Source organism: Anser cygnoides, chromosome 26 (genome assembly GCF_040182565.1).
Source record: "Anser cygnoides isolate HZ-2024a breed goose chromosome 26, Taihu_goose_T2T_genome, whole genome shotgun sequence".
NCBI lineage: Eukaryota > Metazoa > Chordata > Aves > Anseriformes > Anatidae > Anser > Anser cygnoides.
Genome location: NC_089898.1, coordinates 2,580,561 through 2,594,873, shown reverse-complemented (window position 1 = coordinate 2,594,873; position 14,313 = coordinate 2,580,561). Strand labels below are relative to the sequence as shown.

The following is a 14,313-nucleotide window of genomic DNA, read 5'->3' as shown; positions in this document are numbered from 1 at the left end:
GGCTGTCAGGAAGTGATTAAGCAAGCAGAGGAAATAAAAGCAAGTCCAAGAGTTTTGATCCCGCTCGCCCCCTTCCCCCCCCGGCGCTGACACCAGCGAGCAGGATCATGCAGGGTCCCCTTTGAAGCCACGCTTGCGTCAAAGGCCGGCACCTGGACGCGAGGAGCAGCCTTGATTCCAGCCCAGAAGCGGAGGCTGATTTTGGGAAAAGCCTCATCTCTGCAAACTCACGCACAGTTTCTTAAAAAAAAAAAAAAAAAAAAGCCCTTTTTCCGGGCTCACAAGAAAAAGATGGGCATTTCCAAGGGGGAAATGGGCATTTCCAAAGGGGAAAGGGACATTTCCAAGGGGGAAACGGGCAACCAAAGGGTTGATTTCTCGAAATCCACCCCCAGAAGCCAGCGTATTCTTTGCTTTTCCTTCCCAGGAGGCTCCGCTGTGTTTTCAGCTGCCTCGCTCTGCACCTCCAGCCCCCATTTATGCTGGCAGCGCTCTAAAGATAGATCCGAGCAGAGATTATCGGCCCGAGCGGTATTAATAGGAGGCAGCTGCTCTTTAAAGAGGCTTTTAAATAATGTAAAGAAACGTGGTCATATTTTTAAAAGCCTTTTAAGTGAGCCGAAGCTGCCCCTCGGAAGACGGCCGGGTGGGTTACTTGCTGATGGAAGGCGGCACACGGCGGTGGGAGCCCGGGGAAAGTCGTGGGGCATTGCAGGATCCATCCCACAGTCCAGTCCCACCACCTTCCCCTGCCCAGAAAAAAGGGGAAAGCAAAAAATAAATGTGAAATTCACGGCTGTAGGAAGCCACACTCTGTAGGATCCTCCTGGCCCCGCAGCATCCCCGGTTCTCTGGTCCGTAACCTCATCTCCGTGCAAGTGAATAGTAGAGGGAAACCTTAGCTCTGCTGTGAAAATAAAATGCTGGAGCACAGAGCAGGCTGCGTGGGGCTGGTGGGACTGAAGAGGAGCGGGTACCACTTAAATCCTGTGTCTGTATAAAGCCAGTGAGCGGCCACACACCGCCAAAGGGGTTTTGGGGCCGGAACGTGCAGAAACGGTGCAGCAGAGGCAGCAGACCTCTGGGGCTTGCAGGGATGGAGCCGGACGGGGCTGGAGGGATGCAAGCACCGAGGGCATCAACCTGCTGCATCTCGGCACCTGCTCCTTGATGTCTGGGGACGTGGTCCAGGGTTGAGGCCGGGCACCACGGAGGAGAAGTCCCGCGGAGGAGTTTCCAACCCTGGCCACGCGGAGCTGAGGAGGCTCTTCCTTTCGGCAGGTTTTTTTTGTCCGAGAGCGGAAAATTACACGGCTCCCCCCTCGGAGTCGGTGGTTGTGTCATTCATTATAATCCAAAAAAATCGAAAAATGAATTCCAAAGATGACGCCACCGCATGGGCTGCTCGGGGCGACCTCCGGGTGCCTGAGCACAGCTTTCGCCCCATTCCCAGCACCTCAGGCAGCTGCGCCTCAGGAAGTTGCTCACGGCCAGTTTTATGTATTTTAAGGGCGGGTAGGCTGACAAATAGGAAACCTACGACTAGTAATAGCTGATAATGCGTGATGCATTTCCCCCTGCCCTGTGGATTATTCGAGGCGGCGGTTGACTTCAGTATCACCGAGCTGAGCGCTTCGGCACGCAGCATCCGTGGGTGACATCAAAGAGAAAATGAATCAAGTCCCCTTAGTTGAGGAGCTTCTTTAGCTCAGAGAGTTGAAGTTGCTTTTTGGCCCGGTAGCCAAATGCTTGCTCCTCAATCTAAATAAATACCTCCCGATACCAAAAAGAAAAAAAAAATAAGAAAAAAAAATATATATACAAACCAAGCACATGTGGCAAGTCTCCCAGTTGGTCCAAAGCAGAAAGCAAACCCCAGCGCATCTGCACGGCCGCTAGCTGAGCCTGGCAGAGCCAGTGAGAAATGGCACAGGCACAGCTCCCGATATTTGCAAAGTGCGGGGCGGAGAGCAGTGGGGATGTACGGGGAGCGTGGGGCAAATGAAGAAGTAAAATAAAATAAAGTAAAATAAAGTAAAATAAAATAAAATAAAATAAAAAATAAATAAAATAAAATAAAGTAAAATGAAATAAAATTAAAATAAAATGAAATAAAATTAAAATAAAATAAAGTAAAATAAAATAAAATAAAGTAAAATAAAATAAAGTAAAATAAAATAAAATAAAATAAAATAAAATATAAAATAAAATGAAATTTAAAAATGAAATGAAATGAAATAAAATAAAATAAAATGGAATTAAAAAATGAAATGAAAAATGAAATGAAATGAAATGAAATGAAATGAAATGAAATGAAATGAAATAAAATAAAATAAAATAATAAAATAAAATAAAATAAATAAAATAAAATAAAATAAAATAAAATAAAATAAAATAAAATAAAATAAAATAAAATAAAATAAAATAAAAATAAAAATAATATTTATTTTTGTATTTATTCATTACGGGTTTGTAAGTGAGGCTGTGGAGGGCCGGGTAGCGGGGAGGTAAAACCGAGAGGCTGGGGATACCCGAGCTCGGCTCTCTCCCAGACTGTGAGCACCGTTTGTGCCTCGCCCATGTGCCCCCCCCAGTTCCAGGCGCTGGGGCTGCTGCTGCTCGCCCCCGGAGCGCCCCCGGAGCCGGCCGGGGATGCGCCAGGCGGCCGGAGGGGACCAGCGACCTGCAGCGTCCCAGCTGAACTTCACCGAGCTGCGGGGCCGGGCGCTTTTTTTTTATTATTTTATTTTTTATTTATTTATTTTTTTCCCCTCTAGGCTCTCGCTCAGCCACTGCTCGTGTGCCATCTGCCGACCGAAGGCCGCCTGCTCCGTGGCCTTGCTACGCCGCAGCACCCAGCACCCAGACTGCGGCACCCACCTGGCCTGCTTGCACCCATCCCCTCCAGATGCCTCCTTCCCCCCCACCTCCCGCTGCAGGCATCCCCGGGGATTTGGCCAAATCACAGCAAAAAGAGCAAAGAGCAGAAAATTCCCATTCCCCTTAGGAAAAGTGATAGGCAAGGAGGGAAAAAAAAATGTAATATTTTGTGAGTTCAAGCTCCTTCCACCTGGCAGCGCTGGGGGACACTGAATTATTCATGCCAGCTCACCAAAATAACCCCATTTAAAAATAACTCCCCTGTCCGAGAGCCGGCGAGCGCGCTTTTAACACCGGCGGGTATTTTTCTCCTCCTGGCGTGGGGCAGCGAGCCCCCAAATCTCAGCTACCCCTTCCCTGCTGAGCCATTCCCCTGCACCACTGAGGGCGAAGGAGATTTTATTTTTATTTTTATTTTTATTTTTATTTTTATTTTTATTTATTTTTATTTTTATTTTTATTTTTATTTTTATTTTTATTTTTATTTTTATTTTTATTTTTATTTTTATTTTTATTTTTATTTTTATTTTTTTATTTTTATTTTTATTTTTATTTTTATTTTTATTCTTATTCTTATTTTTATTTTTATTTTTATTTTTATTTTTATTTTTATTTTATTTTATTTTCCTCCCTTCGTCGCCCGGCGTTGGACTTGGGCAGCCAAGCAGGCTGCACGTCCCCCGTGGCCAAGCAGAGGGCACTGCTGGCCAAGGATTTGGAGCAGGTTTTTGCTTTTTTTTTTTGTGCTGCAGAGGTTTGGCAGCGCAATCCCGGCGGGTTTAAGGCACCATCCATCTCCTTAATCTCGCTGGTGTCAACAGGTCCCCCCCCAAAGCCAGAAATCGGAGATAAAAGATGGGGATGGGAAGCAGCCCGACGGCCCCCGAGCGGTTGGGAAGCTCTGGCTTGGCTCGGAGGGTTCAGAGATGGGGAAAATGGGGGAAAAAAAAAAAAAAAAGGAGATAAATAGAGGGCAGGAGATAACCGCGTGCTCCAGTTTGGGCTTTCCAGCCTCGTGCCCGTCCTGCCGGCGCTTCGACATGCGAAGATGCCCCTTGCGCTCCAGCCATGGTTGCAGCCCAGCCTCATGTTCTGCACCACAGAAACCTTTCTGAGGTTTCAACGTTACTTTTGTCCCACAGACTCTGAAAAGAGACTTTTTTTTTTTTTTCCCCATGGTGTTTATTATTAAATTTAATTTATTTATTTTTTATTATATTTAATTTATTGTTAAAGCTCTGCAGCAAGACTCTGCTTTCCCTCACCTGTCCTGCCACCTGCTTTCTGCCACCTGCTTCTGTTTTCTCTGCTTTTTTATTTTATTTTGCCAACGAACAAGGACAGAAAGTAGCTGGAAAGAGGAAGAGGATGGAGAAAACCCTTCCAGGTTCACTTCCAGTTGCATCGCAAAGCGTTGGCCAGCTCTTCAGCAGCATCCACACACACTTTTGAGCTTGCAAGCCCCCGAGCATCCACCTCACCCATCATTCCCGCCTTGCTCTGAGCACAAAACCTCCTGGCTCAGGCACGGTCGCGTTTGCAGAGCTTTGGATGCTCCGGCAGCTCAGCGGGCCCTCGATGAGTCCCAGCGATAGCACCAGACATCGGATACTTCGGGAGCTGCCATCAGAAATACCTCCCCTCGGACGCGCGGTGGGCCAGGAGCGGCTTTCTCCTGGTTTCATCTAACCGAGTTAACAAGAGTAGCGACGTCCCCGGGTGGATATAATGAAATTAGCTCGCCAGTCAAGAAGCTGATGATTGATGGTTCACGCTCACTCCTCTCGCTGCCCCAGCATTGTGCCAAAGTTCAGGGCAACGATGGGCTGAGCCCAGATCCCTCCAGCGGGTGCTGATCGAGCCCAGGATTGGGTTGGTTTGGCCACAGCTTTTGGGTGGAGATGATTTACAGACCCCACTGAAGCCGCTGGATGCTGCAGGTGAGGGAGGGCTGGATGCGTCCCGTGGGGCGCACGGACCAGGACGGGGAGCAGGGAGCTCTCCTGGCCCGCAGGCGCACTAACCCTGCCCCACACTCAGCTCTGCTTTCCCCTCTTCTCCCCCAGCTCGCCCCATCCAGAGCCTCCTCCAGCCCCGAGAGCTCGTCCAGCCAAACTCCATTAATCTCCGCGGCACGGAGTCATTAGGGGCGGATAAAGCTACTTACCCCGATTCCTTCCTGCTCGTCTCGATCGCAGCCAAGCATTTTACCTTGGCGCCGGCTGCCTCCCGCCATCAACAAGCCAAGGTGTAATGTTACTGCCTCTTTGCTCTCGCCTCTCGGTGCTTCTCCAGCCCCTAAACGTGGCAATGAATCCAGCTGGGGACGAGGGCTGGGCACTGGGGGCTCAGCGGGCTGCAAAGGATGGGGTCGAGCAACGAGCCTTGCCCGTGGGCTCTGCCATGAAGATAATGCAGGGCAGCAAAGCCCACGTCCGTGCCCAGCACCAACAGGAGCCCTGTGGACCAGAGGAGCAGCAATTATTTTTTAAATGGGCTGCAATATCAGTCCCGCATGGGATTAGAAAGCTGGGGGTCTGGGAAGCAAGTGCACCGGTTAAAAAAAAAAAAAAAATGAGGAGGAAAAAAAGGAGTATTCCCAGGCATTTTGCAGTGTTTCCCATGGGGAAGGTGAGCCCCGTGTGTCTCGTGGTGGATTCGGACCCAATCCTTACATCACACTGAGAAATAACAACGCTGTGATGCCAGCACGTTGGCAGGGATGTCCCAGGGATGGCATACCCAAAAACCTCAAAGCACAGCCCGCAGGGGATGGGGACAAACCCGAGCATCACGCAGAGAGCAGGACCGACCCGTGGCTCTGCCAGCACCTCTCTCGCCAAGCCACTGTATTTATTTTCCCTCCTGCTCCAGCCCCTCACTTCCTTGCCTGCGTTGGGGCCGTTTATTTATTCAGCCTCCCCTAACAGCCCGCTTTGGCTGTTTCGGTGGCGCGGGCGATGCTGCCCCAACTCAGACAAAAAAAGTCCCTCTGCTCTGTCAGGGCTATCAGCAAACACCAGCCCCAGAGGCTGGCCAGGAATTTTAATTGAAATAGCCGGTCCTGAGCCCAGATAAGGCCCAGCATCACCCCGCGGCCGGTGGGGCTGCCCAGCACCTCCCCGCCGCCCCCCTCCCCAAAATGGGGCTGCTCTTTTGGGGGAACCCTGACCCCACTCTGTACCCCACTGAGGGGCTGCCAGCCCACTGCCCGCCACCAGAACAGCACTGGGACATACTGGGAGGGCACTGGGGCCGCGCAGGGGCAGCCAGACGGGGTGGGGGCTCTCAGCATCCCCCCCCCCGGCCCTGCAGGATCTAGGTGGTCTGCGCCCCGCCGCCTTATCAGCCCTTATCTCCCCAAGCCGCTCGCTAATGTGACCTTAATGGAGCTCAGATCGGCTCGATTTGTTTTATTGCAGCTTAGCCCAAATCCCCCCCCCCTTAGCCCCCCCCTCTCGGCCTCGCATCCCCTTGTTTTGGAAATACAGAGGTGAAGGGGTCTGGCTCCTTCCTCCCCACCCAGCCGTCGGGGGGCTCGGCTGGGTGAAAGGGGGCTGCGGGGGGGGGCAGAACATCCCGCCCCCCCCCCGAGGGGCAGCGACCCGCCCTCCCCTGTCCCCCCCCCCACCCAACCAGCCCGGGGACCCCCCCCCCCCTCTCTCCCTACCTGGTGCTGCCACAACGGGAGGGCAAAAGCCGGGGAGAGGGTCCCGGAGCGCGCAGCCCCTTGGCGGGGTGCCCCCCCCTCCCAGACCCCCCCCAACCCCTCACACATCCCCCCCCCGTCGGAAGGATGCTGCCCACCCCCTTCTCCGTTAAGGACATCCTGGACCTGGAGCGGCGGAGCGCCCCCGGAGCCCCCGGGGCCGGGGCTGGGAGCAGCCCCGACGGGGGGGACGCGCCCCCCCGCCCGCCCCCGCCGCCACCGGGTGAGTGGGAGACGCGGGGACCCCCACGGAGCCCCCCCTTTGTCCCCCTCCTCCCCCCGGGGGCCAAAAACCGAGGAGCCGGATTATCCCGGTGCTGGGGGTGCGAGATACCGGGTTTCCTACTTCCCCCCCCCCCCCGTGTTTTTTTTTTTTCACCTCCCCTTCTCCCCCCACCCCTTCTTCCTCCCTTTTCTTTTCTCCCCTTTTCCCCTTTTTCCTTTCCTTTTCCCATCCGTTATCCCCCCTTTTATTTTATTTTTTTTTAATTTCGGGGCTCTTGCACCGGCTGCACGGGGTGGGGGGGGGAGGGGAAGGAAACGGACCCGGCTCATTCTCCTTCCCCTGGGGGGGGCCGGGGGGTTGCAGACCCCCGTTTCCCACCTCTCCCAAGCCATAGCAGAGCTCGGGAAGGTCCCGGTGTCGCCCCCTCCCCTTGTCCCCCCCCCCCGATCCCCTGGAGCCCCCCGGAGCCCAGCCACTTCGGTGGCGCTGGGCCTGATCCTGCCCAAGGGCACAAGTGGGGGCGCTTTGGGGGGGGCGCAAAGCCCCGTTTCGATGCTCCCTAAATTGTCCCCGCGAAGCCGTCCCAAGGCATCGCCGTCCTCGGGCTGCGTGGAGCCGGCTGCGGGTACCGGGGGGGCTGGGGGGGGGGGGGCAGGGGGGGCGAGGGCATCCTCGGGGCCCCCCCGGTTCCCCCCACCTAAATCGGGCGAATTTTCCCTTGCTCGCCTTTTCCTAACGCACGGCGGCTGCAGAGAGGGGGAAAAAAAAAAAAAAAAAACGGGAAAACCAGTAAGACCAGAGCTGGAGCACTGGGAGGCACTGGGACGCGGAGCCAGGGAGCTGGGGAGGGCGAGAGCATCCCGGGGGGGGGTCGGATGGGAGCCCCGCAGCACCCCATTGCCCCGCAGCCCCCCTACATCCCCTGAGCCCCTGCTGCAGTTTCCAGGGGACCCGAGCACATCCCGCCAGCAACGGAGCGATGCACGAGACCCCCAGAAAAAATATTAATAAAAAAATATTTAAAAAAAACGAATAATAACATAATAATAATATTATTAATAACTTTGCATCTTCTTGTGGAGCTAACAGGTTTTCCTTCTTCATTCCCGTCCTCTTCGTTTTACCCCTTTTGGCTTAAATTCAGGGCACTGCGAGTTGTGGGTGCTGGATGTAAATCCTGCCTGGGGTCACTTCCATCCCTGTGGGGCAGGATGTGGGGAAGGGATTTGTGTTTTGGGGTGCTCAAACCTCCAGCACGTCCCACATCCCTGTGCCCCTCCAGGACGGGGCTGCCACAGAAGGACAGAAATGAGGCATTATCCAAAATTCATGCAGCAGTCACACCCCTAATTCCAGCCAAAAAATAAAAAAGAGGGGGGGGGAGTTCTTGAATTTCCATTAAACATTGCAGTAAAAATTCATATTAAATTTAGCAGCCGATAACCCTGCTTTGTCTCATTCCCAAGGGGTCCCACTCCCAATTTAATTCTCTCTCAGCAGAACCGGGCTGGGGGCTCACTTTGCTTTGGGTTTTTGCTCCCCGCAGGAAAACGTTTGCTCGCCCACCCCTTGGAGGCAGACGGGAAGAAAAGCGACCCTTGCAACCATCCCAAGCAGCGGCACCGACGAAAACCCCGCGTGTTGTTCTCCCAGGCTCAGGTGTTCGAGCTGGAGCGGCGCTTCAAGCAGCAGAAATACCTCTCGGCTCCCGAAAGGGAGCACCTGGCCAGCGTGCTCAAGCTCACCTCCACCCAGGTGAAAATCTGGTTCCAGAACCGGCGCTACAAGTGCAAGAGGCAAAGGCAGGACAAATCCCTGGAGCTGGCAGCCCACCCGCCACCGCCGCGCAGGGTGGCGGTGCCGGTGCTGGTCAGGGATGGCAAACCCTGTTTTGGGGGGTCCCAGCCTTACCCAGCACCTTATGGCAGCCCGCCGTGCCCCTATAGCAGCTGCTACGGCGCCTATAGCAGCAGCCCCTGTGCTGGGAGCTCCGGGGGGGGCTACGCTGGGGTGCTGTCACCGTGAGCTCGGGCACGGCTCAGCACCAGCCCTGAGAGAGGGGATCAGGGCTTGGGGGTGGCCGAGGAAAGGGACGGGAGCACCCGGAGGGGTTTTGCCAGTGTGTCCGGCCCCTCCGCGCAGCCACGGCTCTGCAAAGGAGGTGGGGGCACCCTGGGGACCCCCATCACCGAGGGCATTTATTTATTTGAATGTAAATGTGTCGGGGTCCGTCCCGTCCCGCTCCCACGGGGGATTTGCTCCTCCGGGAAGACGGTGCAATGCAGTGCAGAGGGCTGTGGACACTGGATTTCTTCCTAAGGACAACCAGAAAGCAGGGGCTGCATCACTGTGCCTTTACTTTTTTTTTTTTTATATACGAATGCTCTATTTAATGCTTTGAGTTCCTCTAATCTTTTGGGATCCATTTCTGAGTCATATTTCTTAATATCTTACCAGCACAGGTGTTCATTTCTGTCTCTTTTATTATTATTTGCTATTAAAAAAACGGTGAAAGTGTGTGGTTTTCCCTCTCCTACCACTCCTCCTTTAGTATTGTAGCTTCTCCTTTCCACAATTTGTATCTGAGCATCCAAAAGATGATTCAAAGGGAAAAAAAAAGTCAGTGCTGAACCTAGAGGTGCCCTGAATCCATTAGCACCGAGTGCTTTGCTGGGTCGAAGGGCTCTATGTACATTTACATATACATCTCCCTGTACATATATTTAAGCTTAAGAATGGGACTCACGAGGTCTGAAGACATCATTTATGGCCCTTCATCTATTGAGAGGGGCTTCCCAAAAGCCCAGGGTCAGGAGATATTTATAACCCCGGTGTCTGTGGGATCCCTCTGCCTCCTGCTTGCCGGGGTGAGCTTGCGGTGCACACCATTGCTTTAAATCCCTCCTGTTTTCTGCCCAAATTAGAAATTCTCCACTGCACCAGCCACTGAAAAAGGAGGCAGATCTCTCCCAAACTCAGCCACACTCTCGAATCAGCCAAAATTTCACTCGAGACCAGCGGCAAATTCGGCCCAGTGCAAGAAATTGCCAAGGACAGGGGTTCCCATGCTACTTGCCAGCAACGCCGCATCCCCAAAACCCCTCTTTTGGACCCAATGGCTCAGTTCTCACCAGCTGCAGCTTATTCTGTAGCCAGCAGTAAAAAGGAAAAGAGGCTCGAGAAAAAGAAATCTGTGCCACGAGGCTGCCCAGGACAGACGGAGGTGCTGAGCGCACAGAGAGCACCGAGTGTCAGTCATGGCAAAGCAGAGGTGCAACAGCCCCAATTCGACTTTGCAGGAAAATGCAACGGGTATGACTGAAATAAAAGGATTTTCTGGAAGGAAGGAGAGCACCCGACTTCTGGGCAGCTCACAAATTTTTTTCACGTAGTTGGGCAAGAGCCCAAAACAGTTGCAAATGCCTGAAAAAATGCATTTTCTGACTCTCTTCGCAAACCTGCTGAGTTACGGGTTTTTGTTGTGTTCTGTTTTGTTTTAATTCGTTGTTCTGGAAAATTTTGTTCTGTTCTTTCTTTTTTATTATTATTTATTTATTTATTTTTGGCATCAGCATCACTCCGTGGCTCCTGGTCCACAGCCACCTGCACGGCACCGCTGCGGCGGGGGCGCGAGGACAACTGGAAACATCTCTGCTGCGGGGCAGTAACGCTGCTGGGCTCCGATTGCTTCATAAATCTTGCCAAATTGCCTCTCCCGGCTGATAAGAGCATAATGAGGCTGAAATATTGAAGCTGCTGAAGTTTTCTGAGCGTACAGCTGCCGTAACCAAACACCTGCCTATAAAGCCCCAGCGAAGTCCTTGGGGGATTGCAGGAAATCTGTAGTTTCCCTTTTTAAGGAAGTTTTTTTTTTTTGAGACACAAGCTCTGGAAAAACAAGTGCAAATAAAGGGAGCACTCAAAAAAATAATAATAATCAACGATTAGGGAGCTCAGCCAAGTTTTTTCTTGGAAGCAGCAAGGTTTTGTTCTTTGCTGGTGCCTTTGAAGGCAGGGTCTTGCAGGACAAGCGGGAAGGCACTGAGATTCCTTAAACAAATGCTGTCCCATTCCACAGCTGGCTGAGGAATTAGTCTGAGATTTAGGCTTCACATGAATCCTCTGCCCCTTTCTGTGCAATCATTTACTGCTGGATCCGCTCTCCCTGTCTGTTACCTCTCCACCTCCCAGCCCTTCTTAGAGCAGCTTTGTGGAGCTGATGAAAATGTCTTTGCCATTTTTCCAACAACCTGAAAGCTCACCGAAGTGAAATGTTTCGAAGAAAGCTCTCAAAATATGGAGAAGAAAAGCTTTTTCCACTTTTTTTCCCCGAAAACAACATTCCTCCCCAGAGCTCTAGGGATGGCCCTGGACAAAAATCATGCCCAGAAGCTGGAGCAAGCAGAGCGTCGTCCTGCTGGGGCGGTGGGGAGGATGCAGGAGATGCTCTGCGGGGCTCTGCTCGCCCACAGCACCCAACCAAGGCTGTGCCAGTGCTGCCCCTCCTCACCCCCAAACCCCAAACTGGGATTGTTTCGATCCCATAAAGGATGAACTCACTTGGGCACCTTTCTCTTATCATTTCTAGGAGAAAGGCCATGGGGTGACCTTCTGGCACGGGGGGAAGGTTTGGCAGATCGGTGGGGAAGGGCACCCCGGGGAGAGGCTCTGCACAAGACGAGGGAGCAGCAAAAAGCCCTGCGGGAGCCAAGACACCACCGAAGGGCGTAGACTCCTGCCTGATCTCCAATCAGGCCCAGGAGGCTTGGCCACCGGCCGGATAAATGAGGAGCCAGGAGGGTGGGAAGGCGGCGAGCCTGTGGGCAGCGGGAGGAGAAGGAGATGAGTGCTGGGGTGCTGCCCCTCGGGGGGCAGAAAGCCCCCGGCAGCCCCCAGAAGACCGTGCCCACCTCGTCCAGACCCCGGACGTCCTTCCTCATCCAGGACATCCTCTGGGACAGGGCTGAGCAGAGAACACGGGCAGAGCAGAGTGAGAGAAGAGGTTTTGGCAGCCCGGAGGATGGGGAGCAGGGGGCGGCCCCAGGGGACCCCCCCAGGAGCCCTCGTGCCCCAGGAGCCTCCCCAGCCCAGCCCCACGATGCGGACGCAGGTAAGGGGATGGGAAGATCCCGCTGAGCTCCGGGGCTGGGAATGGCTTCGGGATGCCCACCCTTGGGTCAGCCAAGGGGCTAGATCCCAACCCGGCTGCTTTGGAGCCAAAAAAATGTGCTTTAAATGCCAGAAGTGCAAGAGAAGCAGCAGCTGCTTGCAAAGCTTTCTCCAGGTGCTTCAAATAAGTCCAAGGACCGGAGCTACCTGTAACTCTGTTTAATAAAAAGCCCATTTCTGTGATAGCCTGGTCCTCGGTGCAGCTGTCCGCACGGTGCTGCTGCTGCCGCTGCACTCTCCGTTTGCTTTCCCGTGTGCTCAGCACCGGTTGCAGCGCTCTGCTCCTGCCTGCAGCATCGCACACCGCGTGCTTTAATAACACCCGTCCCGCTCCTCTAGAAACAGCGCTGCCAACACCTCCTTCTGGCACGCAACCACTAAATTTGCAGAAGCAGCAGAGCAAAAAATGGCACTCAGAAGCACCGTGGCTTTGACCAGTGCCTCCCGTGCAGCAGGAGCAGGAGCAGGGGCTCTGCCCTCCCATCCTGCAGCGCCTTGCACGAGCCAGGCTGGGCTGCGGCGTCCAAAAAACAACCGTGAACTCCCCAGTGCCTGGCTCTTGCTTTCTAAAAGAGACCTTGCCAGGGGAATTTTGGCTTTACGCGTTGATTCCATTAAAACAAACTCCGACATAAAGCAAGTTCTGAAACATCCACCCAGCCGGTTATTAAGAAAAATCATTAAAAGCCATAGCAAATCTCCCAGAACGCAGCTAGTGTAAATCAGCACAGCTCCAGGGATTTCGGCAGGGCTAGGATGATTTACACAAGCTGGGAGTTAAGCCCATTGTTTCCATCTCGAGCATTATGTTCGCTTCTTAAGAAAATATACTAAGAAATGACTAAAGGGAAAAAAAAAATTGGCCTGTTTCCACCGCAAGCTGGGTAATACACAGAGAAAGGAACTAAGTGCCTAAATAAATGGACTTGGGAAGCTTTCACAGCTACAGGTGATGCTTCCCAGGGAGGGGAACGTTGCAGCTTGCCTTCTGATCTGGTTCGTTGCCCATAGAGAGCCTTCAGGCTGTGGGGTTTTAGTTAAAAAGAAGCAAAAGCTGAGCAAAGGAGGTGACTCGTTAGCTTGAGGATGGAAACTTCTTTTCCCTTTCGTGGGAAAGGGGACGTTTCCAAAAAGTGCCCAATGCCATAAAAATCCCAGTGCCGTAACGCACGTAACCACAGTACCTCGAGCTTTTAGGCAGAGCTTCACCAGCAGTGAAAATTGTCCCTTTTCTGGGTTTGTGTTTCCTTGGATATTTGTGTATATGACTTAAGAGAGGGTGGTATTTGGGAGAAAACAACTCCCTTCTGTGACTTTAATTCAATAAAGTGGGGAGTTCGCTCCATTAGGGAGAGAGATCTCCAGGGTAGTGTGAATATTTTAGTCTATAGAAAGGGATAGAAAATAAAAATAAAAATATAATAATAATAATAATAATAATAATAATAATAATAATAAAGCAAGGAAATAAGTGATTTGGGGTAATTAATAAGCAAGGAAGCAAGCGATTTGGGCAAATTCCCAGCAGGTAACTCTCAGCCCTTTCCTCCTGCAGATGCCACAGCGGAGACCCCCCTGTGCGACTGCTTCTCCAAAAAAAAATCTCTGCCCCGCGCCCCACGAGCCTCCCCCCGGCCGGCGAAACGCTCGCGGGCGGCGTTCACCCACAGCCAGGTCCTGGAACTGGAGCGGAAATTCAGCCACCAGAGATACCTGTCGGCCCCGGAGCGAGCCCACCTGGCCCAAAACCTGCAGCTCACCGAGACCCAGGTGAAGATCTGGTTCCAGAACCGGAGGTACAAGACCAAGAGGAGGCTGGGGGGATCCGGCCTCGGCGGACTCGAGCCCGGGCGCAAAGCGGCCGAGCCGCCCGCGGCCCCGCTGCTGGCGCTGCACGCAGGTGCCCGCTACCTGCCCTGCCTCTACTACCTACAGGGCTGGAGCCCTGCGGTGTGGTGAGCACGGCGGCAGGTTTTCACCTTCAGACGTTTTATTTTTCCCCACCCCCGTGCCGCGTTCTTATTGCTAATGGTGATTAGGAGAGGGAGAATCCCGAGCCTGTCCGCGGTGACGCTCGGCGTCCTCTAGTTGCAGCCCAAGCCTCTCTCGTTTCTATTATTTTTTAGCCAAACAAAATGCCAAAAAAAAAAAAATAATAATAATCCCCAAAGCTTTTAAAAGGGGTCAATCTGCAGCCATAAAATATTGTCTGCTTTTTGGGGGGCAGAAAGCAAGAGCTGCTCTGTCCCCGCAGCAAGAAATTGTCCCCGTGCATCCCTCCATGCTCACACGCATTGATGGGGCAAAGAGCCAGCAGCTGCCCCCACGC

The 14,313-nt window shown here is 52.9% G+C and overlaps 2 protein-coding genes across 2 annotated transcripts; both read left to right on the top strand.

The window, feature by feature from the left end:
* Positions 1-6,676: 6,676 nt before the first annotated feature.
* NKX2-6 (NK2 homeobox 6) lies at positions 6,677-9,054 on the top strand. Its single transcript, XM_066983588.1, has 2 exons — positions 6,677-6,812; positions 8,362-9,054. Exons 1-2 carry the CDS (start codon positions 6,677-6,679, stop codon positions 8,838-8,840), a joined length of 615 nt encoding a protein of 204 aa, XP_066839689.1. The 3' UTR covers positions 8,841-9,054.
* A 2,417-nt stretch (positions 9,055-11,471) lies between these two features.
* On the top strand, positions 11,472-14,313 carry NKX3-1 (NK3 homeobox 1). Its single transcript, XM_048045710.2, has 2 exons — positions 11,472-11,925; positions 13,540-14,313. Exons 1-2 carry the CDS (start codon positions 11,658-11,660, stop codon positions 13,941-13,943), a joined length of 672 nt encoding a protein of 223 aa, XP_047901667.1. The 5' UTR covers positions 11,472-11,657; the 3' UTR covers positions 13,944-14,313.